Below are 22,440 nucleotides of genomic sequence, written 5' to 3'. Positions count from 1 at the left end.
CACTAGAGGGAGCGCACTACATACAGATTTATACAACTACCACTAGAGGGAGCTCACTACATACAGATTTATACAACTACCACTAGAGGGAGCTCACTACATACAGATTTATACAGCCACCACTAGAGGGAGCTCACTACATACAGATTTATACAGCCACCACTAGAGGGAGCTCACTACATACAGATTTATACAGCCACCACTAGAGGGAGCTCACTACATACAGATTTATACAGCCACCACTAGAGGGAGCTCATTACATACAGATTTATACAGCCACCACTAGAGGGAGCTCACTACATACAGATCTATACAGCCACCACTAGAGGGAGCTCACTATATACAGAGTTATACAGCCATCACTAGAGGGAGCTCACTACATACAGATTTATACAGCCACCACTAGAGGGAGCTCACTACATACAGAGTTATACAGCCACCACTAGAGGGAGCTCACTACATACAGATTTATACAGCCACCACTAGAGGGAGCTCACTACATACAGATTTATACAGTCACCACTAGAGGGAGCTCACTACATACAGATTTATACAGTCACCACTAGAGGGAGCTCACTGCATACAGATTTATACAGCCACCACTAGAGGGAGCTCACTACATACAGATTTATACAGTCACCACTAGAGGGAGCTCACTACATACAGATTTATACAGTCACCACTAGAGAGAGCTCACTACATACAGATTTATACAGTCACCACTAGAGGGAGCTCACTGCATACAGATTTATACAGCCACCACTAGAGGGAGCTCACTACATACAGATTTATACAGCCACCACTAGAGGGAGCTCACTACATACAGATTTATACAGCCACCACTAGAGGGAGCTCACTACATACAGATTTATACAGCCACCACTAGAGGGAGCTCATTACATACAGATTTATACAGCCACCACTAGAGGGAGCTCACTACATACAGATCTATACAGCCACCACTAGAGGGAGCTCACTATATACAGAGTTATACAGCCATCACTAGAGGGAGCTCACTACATACAGATTTATACAGCCACCACTAGAGGGAGCTCACTACATACAGAGTTATACAGCCACCACTAGAGGGAGCTCACTACATACAGATTTATACAGCCACCACTAGAGGGAGCTCACTACATACAGATTTATACAGTCACCACTAGAGGGAGCTCACTACATACAGATTTATACAGTCACCACTAGAGAGAGCTCACTACATACAGATTAATACAGTCACCACTAGAAGGAGCTCACTACATACAGACTTTTACAACTAGTGGTGAACGGAAGTGAAAACGTAAAACTGTGATGTGATCCCTCTAGTGGAGACCATGAATATGTTAGGCCTGGGCACACAGTTACCATGGGGCACACAGCAGCTGATTGGTCTGTCACAGTGGTGACTCAGGGGGCAAATGGTCAGATTGGGGGGTTCTAAATATTTGAATTCCACTTAATTTACAAGTCATATATATTTCGGGCACAAAGATTCCATCATGTTTGACAATGTTGCTGATGTTAAGGGTCCTGGAGCTGCGCCCCATATTTGACAGTGGAGCAGAGAGCCGGATTAATAGCTGTAGATCGTATTAGCCCATGACAGCGGGGGCCACAACCTACCTTCTATGTGGTGCTGATATTTCCTGGAGGGAGGGGAGGACACCTGGGGGCCACAACAGGCGATCCTGTGTGCCACAGATTAGCATTGCTCTCTGGGAACATCTTAGGTTTACTAAAAATCCCCCACTGAGTTTGTAGGGGGAGACCTCTAAGGGGATCTCTCAGGGTCACAGAGGAGGATTCCAGATTAGATCTGCGGAGAGCTAGTGTAAAGGAGACCTCCGCCTGGAGCAGACCCTGAAACCCACTGCTGCTGCTGACCCTCCCCAGACACAGAGCACACAGGGAAACCATTAGTAAGTTGCTTAGCAGGAGGAGATCTATCAGGGGTGTACATATTATTTCTATATTCCTATACTATGTCTGCAGGGGGCTTGAAATAACATTAGCTGTAATAGACTGCTCAAGATCTCTGCTTACTGTCAGTGAATAGAAAATAGACCCACGCTGACCTCGTAATATGGTTCGTTACAATGTATCAGTTTAGGGAAACGTCTAAACTGACACATTGTGACGGATGAGCACAACGGGTTTTCAGCCTGATTAATGTTCCCAGTCACTGACAGCAAGCGGACATGTTGACGATGGAAAGTAGCAGGTGGGGATTCTACTCTACCGGGTGATACCTGCTTTGTCCTCGGTGTCCTCGGTACGAGCGACCTCTGACGTCTGAATGACGGGATCCCCTGAGATCATCACAGATTGCAAAAAAAATACATAAAAAGTCAGTCCCAACTACTTAAAGGGAAAGCGTCTACTTTGGCTTCTAAGGTACAGCATACTACTACTCCCATCGTCTACCAGTGGATGCAGCGATCGGGTAGCCGGGGGCCGATGTGTCATCTGTGTGTCCCAATCTTAGGTATCCGAGTGGAGACAATGTGATACAAATGTTGCAGAATTGACAGTTGGAGTTCCCCTTTAAATTTAGCGATATAGGGGACGCCGGTCTCATTGATTTACACTATCTTTAGGCATTGACTGTTTTCTGCCACGGAAAATGAGCGGAGGATTTGTGCCGCGCCGCCGCCGCTGCCAGCGCCCGTCACCCGCTGATGAATTGCTGTGTAATTTACTTGTGCACAGACAGGGCAGATTTATAGCATTATAATACCCGGGAATCCTCGCGGATAAATACTGAGCGCAGACAATGTTACAGATTACGACGGAAAATCGCTTAAAAGGCAATTCCCCAACAGGGAAGAGCCAGGGATGGGGGTCCGGCTGATGACAGATTAGACTGAAGGATGAAAACCATCAGTAAGTAGGTCAGGGGCTTCTAATTATGGCTTGCAGATCGGCTTATTAACTCATTAACATCCAAATCCTTTAATTGGCCGCCAGTTTCCAAAACTAAAAACCAGAGTAAAAGCGCAACCAAATACCGACAAGTCAGAAAATGGCGCAGCCATGGACGTGTGAGAACAGTCAACAGCAGCTTGCTGACGGTTTCCAGATGATCATCAGCTCCAGGATTATCCCCGTAGGAGACCATGTTTGGAAAACAATAAAGCCATAATGGATCCATCAACAGCAACTTGCTGACGGTTTCCAGCGAGCAATGATGATCATCAACTTCAGGATTATCTCCGTACGGAGAACATGTTTGGAAAACAATAAGCCATGATGTGTCCATCAACAGCAGCTTGCTGACGGTTTCCAGCGAGCATTGATGATCATCAGCTCCAGGATTATCTCCATACTGAGACCATGTCTGGGAAAGAATAAAGCCACGATGGATCCATCAACAGCAGCTTGCTGACGGTTTCCAGCGAGCAATGATGATTATCAACTCCAGGATTATCCCCGTACGGAGACCATGTTTGGAAACAGTAAAGCCACGGTAGATCCATCAACAGCTGCTTGCTGACGGTTTCCAGCGAGCAACAATGATCATCAGCTCCAAGATCATCCCCGTAGGAGACCATGTTTGGAAAACAATAAAGCCATGATGGATCCATCAACAGCAGCTTGCTGACGGTTTCCAGTGAACATGTTTGGAAAACAATAAAGCCATGATGGATCCATTAACAGCAGCTTGCTGATGGTTTCCAGTGAGCAATGATGATCATCAGCTCCAGGATTATCCCCGTACGGAGACCATGTTTGGAAACAGTAAAGCCACAGTAGATCCATCAACAGCTGCTTGCTGACGGTTTCCAGCGAGCAACAATGATCATCAGCTCCAAGATCATCCCCGTAGGAGACCATGTTTGTTAAACAATAAAGCCATGATGGATCCATCAACAGCAGCTTGCTGACAGTTTCCAGTGAGCAATGATGACCATCAGCTCCAGGATTATCCCTTTATGGAGACCATGTTTGGAAAACAATAAAACCATGATGGATCCATCAACAGCAGCTTGCTGACGGTTTCCAGTGAACATGTTTGGAAAACAGTAAAGCCATGATGGATCCATTAACAGCAGCTTGCTGATGGTTTCCAGCGAGCAATGATGATCATCAGCTCCAGGATTATCCATGAAGGGAGACCATGTTTGGAACACAATAAAGCCATAATGGGTCCATCAGCGGCAGCTTGCTGATGGTTTCCAATGAGCAATCAGCTCCAGGATCACCATGTCTGAAAAATAATAAAGCCATGATGGATCCATCAACAGCAGCTTGCTGACAGTTTCCAAGCATCAGGAGATTTCAGAATTGCAGCATTTAGATGATGGATTTTTGAGATGAATTTATTCTATATTGGCTATAGAAATAGATCATGAGCTAACCTACTTGCTGATGGTTTCCAGATTGTTGGGTTTTTTTTTTAAGTCTATGTATTGTGACAGTTTCGCTCTATGGTGTGGCCCATATTCTGCGGTAATGGAGGGAGGAAGCAGCGGGGGTCGGGGCCATTACTAAGTGAGCGGAGAGGAGCTATGCGGGAAGTGGGGGGGGATCGTGGCACAAACCTGCCGTAGTGGTGGATACAAGGGCGGTGTAAGAAGTGGTGAGGACTGGTCGGGCCGTGGGGACCTCGGGCCTCGCAGTGTCTGATACTAGTGAGACACAAAGACAAGACATGTCTATTGAGCAGGAGTCCTCAATGTCAGGAGGCAGCTGCACAGCTCCGGAGCCTCCAATCACCTCCAGAGCTGCAATCAAAGTGCTTCTCACTCCCAATCTGCTAATGACCCTCACGATTGTTGGGACCAAAGTGACCTCATCTGATTATCACACTCCTTTAATTTATAGGGTCTCGGAATGGCTGATAACAGGGAACAATAAATTGCTTTCACAAAATGGAGAGAAGTTTAGGCACTTGTAGTTACTTCATCCCGCCAGAAGGTGGCGACGCGGAAACGCAATAGTTCACATACATGGTGCTGCAAATAAAAAACTGAGCGGGTAAATGCACAGCGACTGTACGAGACAACGGTGGCTGATAACAGCGAGCAATCGCTTGCAAACATCAGTGTAACATAGAGATCTGTACCGGGGGGCCGCACGCACACATCCCCCATCATGGGCGCACACCACAAAGTAACGGGGGTCACTGAAGCCAGGCAACGTGCTACAAGGATGGGGGGAGGAGAGATGAGATGGGGGGGACAAGACGGAGGAACACAAGGGGTCTACTCACTGCCCAAGGAACCGGACGCTGCACCTAGAAGGAAAGACACCGGGTTAGTGAGGAGGCAGCGGAGACTGAACCCACATCACTGGAACAGAGCGGGGGTTAACAGGAAGGAGTCCGTTCACTGACAGCAGCAGAGGTCCAAAATAGTAAAATAAGAAACAAAAAATATTAGAAAATAATCCAACCCCTCATTATACATTATATAACATGGTACTGGCTCTGCGGGGGCGGGGCTAGGTAGAGCGAGGAGCACAGTGGTGTCAGGCTCCGCCCCCGCAGTAACACTTGGATGTACAGCTCCTGCCTCATCTCATTAGGATTCATCTGATCTATTTTATCCTCCCAATTGTTTGGCGCCAATTAATTTCCCAAAATTTTTAGTGCATGTTGCCACATTTTAAATCCCGCCCCTTTCCATCTAAGCCACACCCCTCATCAGATAAGGCACAAAACACACAATAAATAGGTCCAGCATGTGCAATAGAAAATCCGCTACAATGTATCGAGGATAAACGCGAAAACCTGAGCGTCCAGAGGAGGAGCTGCAGGAAGGACAGAACAGACTCCGCCCCTCAGGCCACACCCCCTACAGCTGACTCCTCCCCCTAGGATCCAGTATAAGGGTCACACACTCCCCTCCCCCATTACGGAATGGTCAAATGACCCTGCGGCAGATGGGCAGACGCTACAATCTCATTTCTCTCCGTCCGCTCGGTGATTAGTGGCGGCTTCTCCTCGCTGCACTCCTAATCTGCAGATTAATGGTTCCCGCATGTGCCGGCGCTTTGAGTTTCAATTTGTCAACATTTTCAGTATCTACGCTTGCTGTCAATGAATGTGAAATCTTTCCTTAACATCTGATCTAATACCGCAGTCCTGACAACCAAAGGGTCGAAAATCCAGAAGACTGCGGCGGCCGATGCTTGTCAGGAGCTGTGAAGACTGCGGCGGCTGGTGCTTGTCAGGAGCTGTGAAGGCTGCGGTGGCCAATGCTTGTCAGGAGCTGTGAAGGCTGCGCCGGCCGGGGCTTGTCAGGAGCTGTGAAGGCTGCGGTGGCTGGTGCTTGTCAGGAGCTGTGAAGGCTGCGGTGGCCGGTGCTTGTCAGGAGCTGTGAAGGCTTCGGCGTCCGATGCTTGTCAGGAGCTGTGAGGGCTGCGGTGGCTGGTGCTTGTCAGGAGCTGTGAAGGCTGCGGTGGCCGGTGCTTGTCAGGAGCTGTGAAGGCTGCGGTGGCTGGTGCTTGTCAGGAGCTGTGAAGGCTGCGGTGGCCGATGCTTGTCAGGAGCTGTGAAGGCTGCGGTGGCCGATGCTTGTCAGGAGCTGTGAAGGCTGCGGTGGCCGGGGCTTGTCAGGAGCTGTGAAGGCTGCGGCGGCCGGTGCTTGTCAGGAGCTGTGAAGGCTGCAGAGGCCGATGCTTGTCAGGAGCTGTGAAGGCCGCGGTGGCCGGTGCTTGTCAGGAGCTGTGAAGGCTGCAGAGGCCGGTGCTTGTCAGGAGCTGTGAAGGCTGCGGTGGCCAGTGCTTGTCAGGAGCTGTGAAGGCTGCGGCGGCCGGTGCGTGTCAGGAGCTGTGAAGGCTGCAGAGGCCAGTGCTTGTCAGGAGCTGTGAAGGCTGCGGTGGTCGGTGCTTGTCAGGAGCTGTGAAGGCTGCGGCGGCCGGTGCTTGTCAGGAGCTGTGAATGCTGCGGCGGCCGGTGCTTGTCAGGAGCTGTGAAGGCTGCGGTGGTCGGTGCTTGTCAGGAGCTGCGCAGGTTGCAGTGGCCGATGCTTTTCAGGAGCTGTGAAGGCTGCGGCGGCCGGTGCTGGTCAGGAGCTGTGAAGGCTGCGGCGGCCGGTGCTTGTCAGAAGCTGTGAAGGCTGCAGAGGCCAGTGCTTGTCAGGAGCTGTGAAGGCCGCGGTGGCCGGGGCTTATCAGGAGCTGTGGAGGCTGCGGCAGCCGGTGCTTGTCAGGTGCTGCGCGGCTGCTGACAAGTTCGCTCCGTCTAACGCTCCGCACTCGGTATTTAAAGGGAAAGGATCAAGGAAAACACCCAAAACCGATGTTGAGGGTCCGCAGAATCCGCCGCCATACTCATATCAGTCACATATATTGGGGCGCCGATCCCTGGGGTCCAGGTACTGCAGCCCCCACCCTTGTCAGCATTGTCACCCCTCTTCGCTTTCCATTAACCCTCCTCTTTAGAGAAACAGCGCCACATCTCTCCATAGGCTGTGACTGGTAATGCAGCTCTAATGAATTAAGCTGTGCCAAGATGCAGTACCACACGCAGCCTGTGGATAAAGGTGGCGCCATTTCTGGAGGAAAACCGCCATGCTTCACTAATCCTGTACAATAATAGTGAACAATAACAGCGGGTGCATTACTTACACGAGTTTGGTGACCCATGAGGCAGCGGTGTGTAGGACCCGGCTCGCCACGATCGGTTGCGGAAGCTTTTCTTGCACCTGCCGCAGTCCTGCCCGGTGGTGTTATGCTCACATTCACACTGCAGCGCCCCTTCTCTGAAGTTACATGCGTTGGCGTGCAAGTTACATTTACACCTGTGGACAAGGAAAGTCAGATTGACAGGCTGCCGTCAAGCAAGATGCTGCAAAATAATCGGGTCAAGGAATGGATGGCACCAACCATAATGCACAAAATATTCCACCCCCTGCAGGTGTTACATAACGTCTATCTTCAAAGAGCTCCCCCTAGTGGTGGCTGAAGACAGGATCTTATCATGTATCTCTGTATACAGGGAGCTCCCCCTAGTGGTGGCTGCAGACAGGATCTTATCATGTATCTCTGTATACAGGGAGCTCCCTCTAGTGGTGGCTGCAGACAGGATCTTATCATGAATCTCTGTATACAGGGAGCTCCCCCTAGTGGTGGCTGCAAACAGGATCTTATCATGTATCTCTGTATACAGGGAGCTCCCCCTACTGGTGGCTGCAGACAGGATCTTATCATGTATCTCTGTATACAGGGAGCTCCCCCTAGTGGTGGCTGCAGACAGGATCTTATCGTGTATCTCTGTATACAGGGAGCTCCCCCTAGTGGAGGCTGCAGACAGGATCTTATCCTGTATCTCTGTATACAGGGAGCTCCCCCTAGTGGTGGCTGCAGACAGGATCTTATCATGTATCTCTGTATACAGGGAGCTCCCCCTAGTGGAGGCTGCAGACAGGATCTTATCCTGTATCTCTGTATACAGGGAGCTCCCCCTAGTGGTGGCTGCAGACAGGATCTTATCATGTATCTCTGTATACAGGGAGCTCCCCCTAGTGGTGGCTGCAGACAGAATCTTATCATGTATCTCTGTATACAGGGAGCTCCCCCTAGTGGTGGCTGCAGACAGGATCTTATCATGTATCTCTGTATACAGGGAGCTCCCCCTAGTGGTGGCTGCAGACAGGATCTTATCATGAATCTCTGTATACAGGGAGCTCCCCCTAGTGGTGGCTGCAGACAGGATCTTATCCTGTATCTCTGTATACAGGGAGCTCCCCCTAGTGGTGACTGCAGACAGGATCTTATCCTGTATCTCTGTATACAGGGAGCTCCCCCTAGTGGTGGCTGCAGACAGGATCTTATCATGTATCTATGTATACAGGGAGCTCCCCCTAGTGGTGGCTGCAGACAGGATCTTATCATGTATCTCTGTATACAGGGAGCTCCCCCTAGTGGTGGCTGCAGACAGAATCTTATCATGTATCTCTGTATACAGGGAGCTCCCCCTAGTGGTGGCTGCAGACAGGCTATTATTATGTAGGTCTGCATGAAGAGAGCTGTATACTGTGGGCCTATCATGCAATATTGCAATATCCTCACATGCTGATATATGTATCCCTCTTTCCATGGTGTATACAGATCCTAGGCGGTGGCCCCAGGAGCGCTCGGTCTCCAGTCCTGCCTGCACAGAGCAGCTCGTCTCTACCGAGGCTCCTTTGATATATCATCCAGATTATATATTAACGAGAAGTTGGGGAGACGGCGCAGGAATTAGTAATTTTTCTCGTGTTTGATCTGCAATGAGCGGCCCCACAGCTCAGATGTAAATTTCATAAGCTTTTCTAGAAGGACGGATTGTGAATTGGGTAAATGTGCCGGCTAACGTGACATTGAGAGAAGTCAACGGGGTCAGAGGATGATGGTGGCAGTGCTCGGATAGGAGGATGATGGGGGCAGTGCTCGGATATGAGGATGATGGGGGTAGTGCTCGGATATGAGGATGATGGGGGTAGTGCTCGGATATGAGGATGATGGGGGCAGTGCTCGGATATGAGGATGATGGGGGCAGTGCTCGGATATGAGGATGATGGAGGCAGTGCTCGGATATGAGGATGATGGGGGTAGTGCTCGGATATGAGGATGATGGGGGTAGTGCTCGGATATGAGGATGATGAAGGCAGTGCTCGGATATGAGGATGATGGGGGTAGTGCTCGGATATGAGGATGATGGGGGTAGTGCTCGGATATGAGGATGATGGGGGTAGTGCTCGGATATGAGGATGATGGAGGCAGTGCTCGGATAGGAAGATGATGGGGGCAGTGCTCGGATATGAGGATGATGGGGGTAGTGCTCGGATATGAGGATGATGGAGGCAGTGCTCGGATATGAGGATGATGGGGGTAGTGCTCGGATATGAGGATGATGGGGGTAGTGCTCGGATATGAGGATGATGGGGGTAGTGCTCGGATATGAGGATGATGGGGGTAGTGCTCGGATATGAGGATGATGGGGGTAGTGCTCGGATATGAGGATGATGGGGGTAGTGCTCGGATATGAGGATGATGGGGGTAGTGCTCGGATATGAGGATGATGGGGGTAGTGCTCGGATATGAGGATGATGGGGGCAGTGCTCGGATATGAGGGTGCAATGATGGGGACTAGGTACATAGATGAAGCAGGGTTACCCAGCAGCACAGAGTATTTCAGCAGAGCTGTCTATGGCTCCTACAGGAGAATCCTCCGTGCATCAATCACTTTCCTCTCCTGGTACGAGGTGACAGGTGGACATTAAGGACGTGGCGCCGGGCTCAGCAGTTTAGAGGACGCCCGGATTCGGAGGAGCACAATCTGCATTTCTGTCCTGTCCACTTGCATAAGGAAACAATGAGGATGTGAATTATTTACTGTCCTCGCCTGGCTGCGTCCTGCACCTGCCACTTTAATCAGTGAGGTTACTGTAAGACGGGCACATATGTATACACACCCTGCCTGGTGCGGGCACACATGAGCGAGCACAGGCCATGTTCACCGCGCTATACACAGAAATGCCTCAGGAGCTTCCATCACTCTCCACTATCAGCGACTGGATGCTCAAAGATGACACCACCATGTGCATGAAAATGAGCCCTCAAAGAGCAATGCATCATGGGGATCAAAGTATATACAAATATAGCTCCCATTTAGATCAGTAGTAGGTGCATAAATCTGTATGTAGTGAGCTCCCTCTAGTGGTGACTGTATAAACCTGTATGTAGTGAGCTCCCTCTAATGGTGACTGTATAAATCTGTATGTAGTGAGCTCCCTCTAATGGTGACTGTATAAATCTGTATGTAGTGAGCTCCCTCTAGTGGTGACTGTATAAATCTATATGTAGTGAGCTCCCTCTAATGGTGACGGTATAAATCTGTATGTAGTGAGCTCCCTCTAGTGGTGGCTGTATAAATCTGTATATAGTGAGCTCCCTCTAGTGGTGACTGTATAAATCTGTATGTAGTGAGCTCCCTCTAGTGGTGGCTGTATAAATCTGTATGTAATGAGCTCCCTCTAGTGGTGGCTGTATAAATCTGTATGTAGTGAGCTCCCTCTAGTGGTGGCTGTATAAATCTGTATGTAGTGTGCTCCCTCTAGTGGTGACTGTATAAATCTGTATGTAGTGAGCTCCCTCTAGTGGTGGCTGTAAAAATCTGTATGTAGTGAGCTCCCTCTAGTGGTGACTGTATAAATCTGTAAGTAGTGAGCTCCCTCTAGTGGTGACTGTATAAATATGTATGTAGAGAGTTCCCTCTAGTGGTGGCTGTAAAAATCTGTATGTAGTGTGCTCCCTCTAGTGGTGACTGTATAAATCTGTATGTAGTGAGCTCCCTCTAGTGGTGGCTGTAAAAATCTGTATGTAGTGAGCTCCCTCTAGTGGTCACTGTATAAATCTGTATGTAGTGAGCTCCCTCTAGTGGTGGCTGTATAAATCTGTATGTAGTGAGCTCCCTCTAGTGGTGGCTGTATAAATCTGTATGTAGTGAGCTCCCTCTAGTGGTGGCTGTATAAATATGTATGTAGAGAGTTCCCTCTAGTGGTGGCTGTAAAAATCTGTATGTAGTGAGCTCCCTCTAGTAGTGACTGTATAAATCTGTATGTAGTGACCTCCCTCTAGTGGTGGCTGTAAAAATCTGTATGTAGTGAGCTCCCTCTAGTAGTGACTGTATAAATCTGTATGTAGTGAGCTCCCTCTAGTGGTGACTGTATAAATCTATATGTAGTGAGCTCCCTCTAATGGTGACGGTATAAATCTGTATGTAGTGAGCTCCCTCTAGTGGTGTCTGTATAAATCTGTATATAGTGAGCTCCCTCTAGTGGTGACTGTATAAATCTGTATGTAGTGAGCTCCCTCTAGTGGTGGCTGTATAAATCTGTATGTAATGAGCTCCCTCTAGTGGTGGCTGTATAAATCTGTATGTAGTGAGCTCCCTCTAGTGGTGGCTGTATAAATCTGTATGTAGTGTGCTCCCTCTAGTGGTGACTGTATAAATCTGTATGTAGTGAGCTCCCTCTAGTGGTGGCTGTAAAACTCTGTATGTAGTGAGCTCCCTCTAGTGGTGACTGTATAAATCTGTATGTAGTGAGCTCCCTCTAGTGGTGACTGTATAAATATGTATGTAGAGAGTTCCCTCTAGTGGTGGCTGTAAAAATCTGTATGTAGTGTGCTCTCTCTAGTGGTGACTGTATAAATCTGTATGTAGTGAGCTCCCTCTAGTGGTGGCTGTAAAAATCTGTATGTAGTGAGCTCCCTCTAGTGGTGACTGTATAAATCTGTATGTAGTGAGCTCCCTCTAGTGGTGGCTGTATAAATCTGTATGTAGTGAGCTCCCTCTAGTGGTGGCTGTATAAATCTGTATGTAGTGAGCTCCCTCTAGTGGTGGCTGTATAAATATGTATGTAGGGAGTTCCCTCTAGTGGTGGCTGTAAAAATCTGTATGTAGTGAGCTCCCTCTAGTAGTGACTGTATAAATCTGTATGTAGTGAGCTCCCTCTAGTGGTGGCTGTATAAATCTGTATGTAGTGAGCTCCCTCTAGTGGTGACTGTATAAATCTGTATGTAGTGACCTCCCTCTAGTGGTGGCTGTAAAAATCTGTATGTAGTGAGCTCCCTCTAGTAGTGACTGTATAAATCTGTATGTAGTGAGCTCCCTCTAGTGGTGGCTGTATAAATCTGTATGTAGTGAGCTCCCTCTAGTGGTGACTGTATAAATCTGTATGTAGTGAGCTCCCTCTAGTGGTGACTGTATAAATCTGTATGTAGTGAGCTCCCTCTAGTGGTGACTGTATAAATCTGTATGTAGTGAGCTCCCTCTAGTGGTGGTTGTATAAATCTGTATGTATTGAGCGCCCTCTAGTGGTGAATGATCAGGAAATAAGGAGGCACTGCTCAACTACATAGGTCTAAGGGGTGTAGAGAAAGCAGTGGCATTGGGGCCCTGGAGATATAAGTGTCCGCTATTAAACATATCTTCACAGGTTGTGGCCCCTGTGATGTATTGTGTAATGGGGCCCCAGGGGCCTCTGCTGGGATAAGTCTCTCACTTCTGCTGACGGCGTCTCCCCTGCTCTGCGCTCTTCCTCCGGCGGCGCTCGCTTTTGACACCGCGCTCTGTTTAAGTGACTGGATCTAAATATCACCCCACGCCTGATTAACTCCAATTAGACCCTATTAGGGCTGTCGGTTGCGGAGTGAGGGGGACGCGGGGAGGGGAGCTCCGGATCATCGTGTAATATACAGGCAGGAGACAAGTCTGCCGAAACAAGGAGGAAGGGGTGAGGGTCAGGAAGACGATGAACCCCAGGAAGTCATTGATTACAGAGTAACCAGAGAGGGCAGGAGTGATACTGTGATTGTGTCTAACCCCCCAGCATTTCATGATGTCAGTCCGGCGCCCCCAGGGGGCTTCTCATGTGTTAGTCGTCTCAGCGTTGCGTTAAGCATTTGTCCGCTATTGATCCAGGGCTAACAATAACCTCACTCCAATTTACCGCGTGCTGACATGTCTCTATTTTTACTGCCTTTCATTAGCCTTCTCATATTGACGAGTCCGGGACAAAGAGCTGACAATTAGGACAGAGCGCAGAGCAATTTACTGGGGATTATCCCACTGGTTACTGCTGCCCTGGGAGCTGTGCGGACCACCGTGTGTGAGACCCTCGGCCCGGCACAGGGAGCTGCACAGATCCATCATGGGGATAAAGGGCCAGGCATGGTGGGGAAAAAGGGGGACAAATGCCAAAGGGCCAGGGATGGATGGTGTTGCAAAAGGAGGAGAAATGCCTAAGGGCCAGGGATGGATGGTGGAGAAAAAGGGGGTGACAAATGCCAAAGGGCCAGGGATGGATGGTGGAGAAAAAAAAAAGGGGACAAATGCCCAAGAGTCAGGGATGGATGGTGGGGAAAAAAGGGGGAAGAAATGCCCAAGGGTCAAGGATGGATGGTGGGGAAGAAATGCCCAAGGGCCAGGGATGGATGGTGGGAAAAAAAGGGGGAGAAATGCCCAAGGGTCAGGGATGGATGGTGGGGAAAAAAGGGGGAAGAAATGCCCAAGGGTCAGGGATGGATGGTGGGGGAGAAATGCCCAAGGGCCAGGAATGGATGGTGGGGAAAAAAGTGGGACAAATGCCAAAGGGCCAGGGATGGATGGTGGGGAAAAAAGGGGGAGAAATGCCCAAGGGCAAGGGATGGATGGTGGGTAAAAGGTGGACAAATGCCCAAGGGCCAGGGATTGATTGTGGGAGAAAAAAGGGGGACAAATGCCCAAGGGCAAGGGATGGATGATGAGGGATAAGGGGGATAAATGTCCAAGGGCCAAGTATGGATGGTGGGAAAAAGGGGGACAAATGCCCAAGGGCCAGGGATGGAATGGTGGAGAAAAAGGGGGGATAAATGCCCAAGGGCCAAGGATGGATGATGGGGAAAAGGGGGGGACAAATGCCCAGGGGCCAGGGATGGATGGTGGAGAAAAAAGGGTGACAAATGCCAAAAGGCCAGGGATGGATGGTGGAGAAAAAAGGGTGACAAATGCCAAAGGGCCAGGGATGGATGGTGTGGCAAAAGGAGGAGAAATGCCTAAGGGCCAGGGATGGATGGTGGGGGAAAAAGGGAGACAAATGCCAAAGGGCCAGGGATGGATGGTGGGGAAAAAGGGGGATAAATGTCCAAGGGACAAGGATGGATGGTGGGGAAAAAGGGGGACAAATGCCAAAGGGCCAGGGATGGATGGTGGGGGGAAAAAGGGGGACAAATGCCCAAGGGAAAGGGATGGATGGTGGGGAAAAGGTGGACAAATGCTCAAGGGCCAGGGATGGATTGTGGGGGAAAAAAGGGGGACAAATGCCCAAGGGCCAGGGATGGAATGGTCTGGGATTTGGCACCTCCTGGTCTCCTCTCTCATTAGGAGCACCCCTGGCACAGTCTGGATGGGCACCTCTTGGTCTCCTCTCTCATTAGGAGCACCCCTGGCACGGTCTGGATGGGCACCTCTTGGTCTCCTCTCTCATTAGGAGCACCCCTGGCACAGTCTGGATGGGCACCTCTTGGTCTCCTCTCTCATTAGGAGCAACCCTGGCACAGTCTGGATGGGCACCTCTTGGTCTCCTCTCTCATTAGGAGCACCCCTGGCACAGTCTGGATGGGCACCTCCTGGTCTCCTCTCCCATTAGGAGCACTTTTGGCACAGTCTGGATGGGCACCTCCTGGTCTCCTCTCTCATTAGGAGCACCCCTGGCACAGTCTGGATGGGCACCTCTTGGTCTCCTCTCTCATTAGGAGCACCCTTGGCACAGTCTGGATGGGCACCTCTTGGTCTCCTCTCTCATTAGGAGCACCCCTGGCACGGTCTGGATGGGCACCTCTTGGTCTCCTCCATCCAGATTCACCAATACTTAGGCTTTGCCAGCATTGAACCTTTTTGCTGTATATATCCCTGATCTACAATTTTGGCAGCGAGTGCATGGAGCTGCGGCCACAGACACGGCCCAGGGCGGAGGTCTGGTTTGGGAGCCCCTCGGGGGTCCGGGCTCGTCCTGGGCACAGCAGATGGGATTGTGTCTGCACTGCACGTGCTGCAGATACAACCAGCTCTGCACTTCTCATCACTTAATTAGCGGCTTGCTGGCCTTGTGATGGTGGACGGGGTCCGGGGGAGATGAGAAGGACCCCGCATATTAACCATATACGCACAGAGTGGGGCTGTGTCATGGCTAGTAGCCTAGGGTGGGCTGATTCAGGCAGTGCCCGAGAGCCCCTACCCAAGGAAGCCCATGGACACATGCGAATAGCTGTTTATTGTGGTGCAAGTACTAAAGTCTGGGCTAATAGACACCCCAACCAAGTCAGAAAGGCCAGCGAGTGCCCCCCAAGAGCCCCCCAGGACCTGGGCGGAAGCTCTGCCACAACCATGCAAAACCCCAGCTGGACCTTAATGAAGGAAAGAAAACCAAGAGCTGCAAGGGGTTAACTCATCATAGCATGATGGCTGGAAGTCATGTATTTTGCTCCAGTCACCTCCAGAGCTGTGGTCACTATTCTGCTGTTACTTGTGTCTTATCCTCCAGAGCTACACTCACTATTCTGCTGTTATATATGTCTTATTCTCCAGTCCCCTCCAGAGCTGCAGTCACTATTCTGCTGTTATATCATGTCTTATCCTCCAGTCACCTCCAGAGCTGCAGTCACTATTCTGCTGTTACATCGTGTCTTATCTTCCAGTCCCCTCCAGAGCTGCAGTCACGATTCTGCTGTTACATCATGTCTTATTCTCCAGAGCTGCAATCACTATTCTGCTGTTACATCGTGTCTTATTCTCCAGTCACCTCCAGAGCTGAAGTCACAATTCTAATGTTACATCATGTCTTATCCTCCAGTCACCTCCAGAGCTGCAGTCACTATTCTGCTGTTACATCATGTCTTATCCTCCAGTCACCTTCAGAGCTGCAGTCACGATTCTGCTGTTAAATCATGTCTTATCCTCCAGAGTTGCAGTCACTATTCTGCTGTTACTTCATATCTTATCCTCCAGAGCTGCAGTCACTATTCTGCTGTTACATTGTGCCTTATCCACCAGTCACCTCCAGAACAGCAGTCACTATTGTGCTGTTACATCATGTTTTATCCTCCAGTCACCTCCAGAGCTGCAATCACTATTCTGCTGTTACATCATGTCTTATCCTCCAGTCACCTCCAGAGCTACAGTCAGTATTCTGCTCTGACATCATGTCTTATCCTCCAGAGCTGCAGTCACATCTTGTTCATCCTCCAGTAACCTCCAGAGCTGCAGTCACTATTCTGCTGTTACATTGTGTCATATCCTCCAGAGCTGCACTCACTATTCTGCTGTTACATCATGTTCATCCTCCAGTCACCTCCAGAGCTGCAGTCAGTATTCTGCTCTGACATCATGTCTTATCCTCCAGAGCTGCAGTCACATCTTGTTCATCCTCCAGTCACCTCCAGAGCTGCAGTCACTATTCTGCTGTTACACTGTGTCATATCATCCAGAGCTGCACTCACTATTCTGCTGTTACATCATGTTCATCCTCCAGTCACCTCCAGAGCTGCACTCACTATTCATGCAGTTACCCTTGTAGACAGTTATTGTGCTTGTTAATGTGACATGCTCCTACAATGTGACGCTCATTAATAACAGAGAATAAGCAGAATTCTGAATGCAGCTCTGGCTGTGACCGGAGTATGGCTCTTCTTGGAGACTCACCTCGCTGACACCTCTATGTTGGAGATGGCGTAGAAATACTTCCTCAGGTTGTCGCGCTGCACGTAGGTCCCTCCGAGCGCCGGCCGCAGGAGCCGCAGCCGCAGGTCAGTGAAGGTGAAGAAGTCCTTCAGCCCCTTAGCGCTCTCCATCCTTGTGAACAGATTTTCCATCTTTCTTAAGTCCGGACCTGCAAAGATGGAGAAGCGTTCCCGCACCTCGAAGACCACGTTCTTCTCCTTCTTGGAGCCGGCCCAGCGGGAGTAGTCCTCGGTGCACAGCACGCGGCTAACGTTGCTCGCTATCAGGTTCACCACCTTCTTGGGCGTCATGCCAAACGCTTCGATGCAGTCGTCGGCGTAGTACTGGTACGGGTGCCAAGTCCTGCCATAGTCCAAAGACTTCTCCAACATCATGGCGGTGGGACGTCCATACTCGAAGGTCACCACAATGTCATCGGTTAACTCTATGGTTTTGTTCCATGACATGGTGATGTTGGCCACCAGCGGCTCCGGGTATCGCTTCCATGTGACGCTTTGCCAGTAGGTGGCCAAACCTTCCTCGTCCTTGTCCACCATGAGACTGGGGGGATGGGCCAGGTCCGGGGTGGAGGCATCGCATTCATCGCTGCAGAGGTATGGGTTCTCCTGCAAAGGGAAAAAGCATTGGTGACTGGTAACTTACACTTATTCCATTAGTCAACAACACAGGATCAACAGGTCCAAGTTCAATCATCAATGATCAACCAAGGTCCATCATCTCACAGTCAATGAATACCACTGGCACCATGGGGGGGGGGGGTCACGACTGTCCAACATGGACACTACAATATACCGCCAGACATTGCCATATAATACCGCCCTACATCACAGCAAAAGGCCCCAATCTGCCTCGACTGACAATTGCCCTCGTATCTGCCACAACTGACCGCTATCAGGCCACGAGGAGACGCTCCTGAGAGTCCGGCGGCCGGTGCCACTGCTTACTATCTGTGAGGTCTGCGCGGTGCAATAAATAAGCAATATGATGGGCACCATTACCAGGAGGGGTTAAATCACTGTTTTCAGGACCCCCACTAAGAAGATGCTTCCCCTTTAAATGCCCGGTGCCATCACTTCTGTATAGATTTCCCAAAAAACCCCGGTGTGATCCGCGGCAGGATGAACATTTCCCCGGTGGTGCAATAAAGGTCATAGAAAAGCTGCGCGGCGTTTGCCGGGATTTCTCCTGGATCCTGAGAGACGAGGTTTAAAGGATCAAGCAGAAACTCCATATAATGATTGTGAAATGATGTGCAATGGGGCGTGAATACTAAGTGATGGCGACGGCGGAGCAAACAAGCGGAGTATACAGGATCACAGCTACAGCTCTGCTCATCCTGAGCCTCCTGCTACAGCTCTAATCATCCTGAGCCCCCTGCTACAGCTCTGCTCATACTGAGCCCCCTGCTACAGCTCTGCTAATCCTGAGCCCCCTGCTACAGCTCCGCTCATCCTGAGCCCCCTGCTACAGCTCCGCTCATCCTGAGCCTCCTGCTACAGCTCAGCTCATCCTGAGCCCCCTGCTACAGCTCCGCTCATCCCGAGCCCCCTGCTACAGCTCCGCTCATCCTGAGCCCCCTGCTACAGCTCCGCTCATCCTGAGCCCCCTGCTACAGCTCTGCTCATCCCGAGCCCCCTGCTACAGCTCTGCTCATCCTGAGCCCCCTGCTACAGAACAGCTCATCCTGAGCCACCTGCTACAGCTCCGCTCATCCTGAGCCACCTGCTACAGCTCCGCTCATCCTGAGCCCCCTGCTACAGCTCCGCTTATCCTGAGCCCCCTGCTACAGCTCCGCTCATCCTGAGCCCCCTGCTACAGCTCCGCTCATCCTGAGCCCCCTGCTACAGCTCCGCTTATCCTGAGCCCCCTGCTACAGCTCCGCTCATCCCGAGCCCCCTGCTACAGCTCCGCTCATCCTGAGCCTCCTGCTACAGCTCAGCTCATCCTGAGCCCCCTGCTACAGCTCCGCTCATCCTGAGCCCCCTGCTACAGCTCCGCTCATCCTGAGCCCCCTGCTACAGCTCCGCTTATCCTGAGCCCCCTGCTACAGCTCCGCTCATCCTGAGCCCCCTGCTACAGCTCCGCTCATCCTGAGCCCCCTGCTACAGAACCGCTCATCCCGAGCCCCCTGCTACAGAACCGCTCATCCTGAGCGCCCTGCTACAGCTCTGCTCATCCTGAGCCCCCTGCTACAGAACAGCTCATCCTAAGCCACCTGCTACAGCTCCGCTCATCCTGAGCCCCCTGCTACAGCTTTGCTCATCCTGAGCCCCCTGCTACAGAACCGCTCATCCTGAGCCCCCTGCTACAGCTCTGCTCATCCTGAGCTGCCTACTACAGCTCCGCTCATCCTGAGCCCCCTGCTACAGCTCCACTCATCCTGAGCCCCCTGCTACAGCACTGCTCATCCTGAGCCCCCTGCTACAGCTCCGCTCATCCTGTGCCCCCTGCTACAGCTCCGCTCATCCTGAGCCCCCTGCTACAGCTCCGTTCATCCTAAGCCCCTTGCTACAGCTCCGCTCATCCTGAGCCCCCTGTTACAGCTCTGCTCATCCTGAGCCTCCTGCTACAGCTCCGCTCATCCTATGCCCCCTGCTACAGCTCTGCTCATCCTGAGCCCCTTGCTACAGCTCCGCTCATCCTGAGCCCCTTGCTACAGCTCCGCTCATCCTGAGCCCCCTGCTACAGCTCCGTTCATCCTAAGCCCCTTGCTACAGCTCCGCTCATCCTGAGCCTCCTGCTACAGCTCTGCTCATCCTGACCCCTGCTACAGCTCCGCTTATCCTGTGCCCCCTGCTACAGCTCCGCTCATCCTGAGCCCCCTGCTACAGCTCTGCTCATCCTGACCCCTGCTACAGCTCCGCTTATCCTGTGCCCCCTGCTACAGCTCCGCTCATCCTGAGCCTCCTGCTACAGCTCTGCTCATCCTGACCCCTGCTACAGCTCCGCTTATCCTGAGCCCCCTGCTACAGCTCCGCTCATCCTGAGCCCCCTGCTACAGCTCTGCTCATCCTGAGCCCCCTGCTACAGCTCCGTTCATCCTAAGCCCCTTGCTACAGCTCCGCTCATCCTGAGCCTCCTGCTACAGCTCTGCTCATCCTGAGCCCCCTGCTACAGCTCTGCTCATCCTGAGCCCCCTGCTACAGCTCCGTTCATCCTAAGCCCCTTGCTACAGCTCCGCTCATCCTGAGCCTCCTGCTACAGCTCTGCTCATCCTGACCCCTGCTACAGCTCCGCTTATCCTGTGCCCCCTGCTACAGCTCCGCTCATCCTGTGCCCCCTGCTACAGCTCCGCTCATCCTGAGCCCCCTGCTACAGCTCCGTTCATCCTAAGCCCCTTGCTACAGCTCCGCTCATCCTGAGCCCCCTGTTACAGCTCCACTCATCCTGAGCCCCCTGTTACAGCTCTGCTCATCCGGGGCCACCTGCTTCATGAATAGAAGTCCAGAACGTCAGTGTAAACTGACACTAATACAGCTGAGGGTTTGGTACAATGTACACAGTCCCCTGTGAGCTCCTCTGTTCTGTGGGTTTGGTACAATGTACACAGTGCCCCGTGAGCTCCTCTGTTCTGTGCTGAGGGTTTGGTACAATGTACACAGTGCCCTGTGAGCTCCTCTGTTCTGTGCTGAGGGTTTGGTACAATGTACACAGTCCCCTGTGAGCTCCTCTGTTCTGTGGGTTTGGTACAATGTACACAGTGCCCTGTGAGCTCCTCTTTTCTGTGGGTTTGGTACAATGTACACAGTGCCCTGTGAGCTCCTCTGTTCTGTGCTGAGGGTTTGGTACAATGTACACAGTCCCCTGTGAGCTCCTCTGTTCTGTGGGTTTGGTACAATGTACACAGTGCCCTGTGAGCTCCTCTGTTCTGTGGGTTTGGTACAATGTACACAGTGCCCTGTGAGCTCCTCTGTTCTGTGCTGAGGGTTTGGTACAATGTACACAGTGCCCTGTGAGCTCCTCTGTTCTGTGCTGAGGGTTTGGTACAATGTACACAGTCCCCTGTGAGCGCATCTCTCCTGTGCTCATAGCTTGATACAATGTATCGGAGTACAGAGGTTTGTCTAGAATGGATACAATTGTAACAAGTGTCTGTGGCAGGGTACAGTCTGCCGCCCTCGTCCTGCGTCTGACCTCAGTGACTTGTATGTACCATTCATGACACTTGGAGGGGTTTGTTACCGGCCCCCTGTCCTCTATGGGGGGGCTGCGGGCCTGATGATTGACTGGCCCGGTGGTCCAGACTGTGCACTCTCCGATGATACAGAGACCACTTTACCGCTGCTGTATCAAAAGAATTCAGCGATCCGGCAAACATCAGAGCAGCACTTACCAACTCCATAACAAACAGCTTGTAAGTGCTGCGCCCCGGTCTAGGAGACAAGCCACCACTAATAGACGGCAGAGGTGGCTGGTAACCTAGACAACAAACTGTAAGCTATAGAATTCTAAATTCCTCTGGAGAAGATTTGTATTAACACTTTGCGATTGCCCCAATTTATGATGAAGAGAAGAAACCCGGGGGTCACACGGCAGAAACCCTACAAATGCAGAACAGATGAAAACACAGACGGTAAAAATAAATCTTTTTCATCGTCTGTACAAGGACCGCTGCAATAATTTGCGACAAGTTGATAAAACGGATAAATTGTTGCGCAAATATTACACAATATTTACAAATAGCGGGTTTATACAGTGTGTTCCCCCATATCCTGTATACACCGCACCTCTATACAGTGTGTCCACTCATATCCTGTATACACCGCACCTCTATACAGTGTGTCCACTCATATCCTGTATACGCCGCACCTCTATACAGTGTGTCCCCCCCATATCCTGTATACACCGCACCTATATACAGTGTGTCCCCCCATATCCTGTATACGCCGCACCTATATACAGTGTGTCCACCCATATCCTGTATACACCGCACCTATATACAGTGTGTCCACTCATATCCTGTATACACCGCACCTCTATACAGTGTGTCCACCCATATCCTGTATACACCGCACCTATATACAGTGTGTCCACCCATATCCTGTATACACCGCACCTATATACAGTGTGTCCACTCATATCCTGTATACACCGCACCTCTATACAGTGTGTCCACCCATATCCTGTATACACCGCACCTATATACAGTGTGTCCACCCATATCCTGTATACACCGCACCTATATACAGTGTGTCCACCCATATCCTGTATACACCGCACCTATATACAGCGTG

At 50.9% G+C, this 22,440-nt stretch overlaps 1 protein-coding gene across 1 annotated transcript in view; it reads right to left on the bottom strand.

Moving 5' to 3' along the window:
- Nucleotides 1–22,440, bottom strand: part of NTNG2 (netrin G2) — an 80,241-nt gene that overhangs the window by 19,068 nt on the left and 38,733 nt on the right. Inside the window, exons 3-5 of the mRNA XM_075324388.1 lie at nucleotides 17,168–17,811; nucleotides 7,573–7,745; nucleotides 5,213–5,236 (exon numbers count right to left, since the gene is read on the bottom strand). Of these exons, the coding sequence (XP_075180503.1) occupies nucleotides 5,213–5,236; nucleotides 7,573–7,745; nucleotides 17,168–17,811 (841 nt within the window). The remainder of the gene's footprint in view (nucleotides 1–5,212; nucleotides 5,237–7,572; nucleotides 7,746–17,167; nucleotides 17,812–22,440) is intronic.

Source organism: Anomaloglossus baeobatrachus, chromosome 9 (genome assembly GCF_048569485.1).
Source record: "Anomaloglossus baeobatrachus isolate aAnoBae1 chromosome 9, aAnoBae1.hap1, whole genome shotgun sequence".
Lineage (NCBI taxonomy): Eukaryota > Metazoa > Chordata > Amphibia > Anura > Aromobatidae > Anomaloglossus > Anomaloglossus baeobatrachus.
Note: the sequence above shows the minus strand (reverse complement) of the source record. Positions and strands in the feature narration are given on the sequence as shown.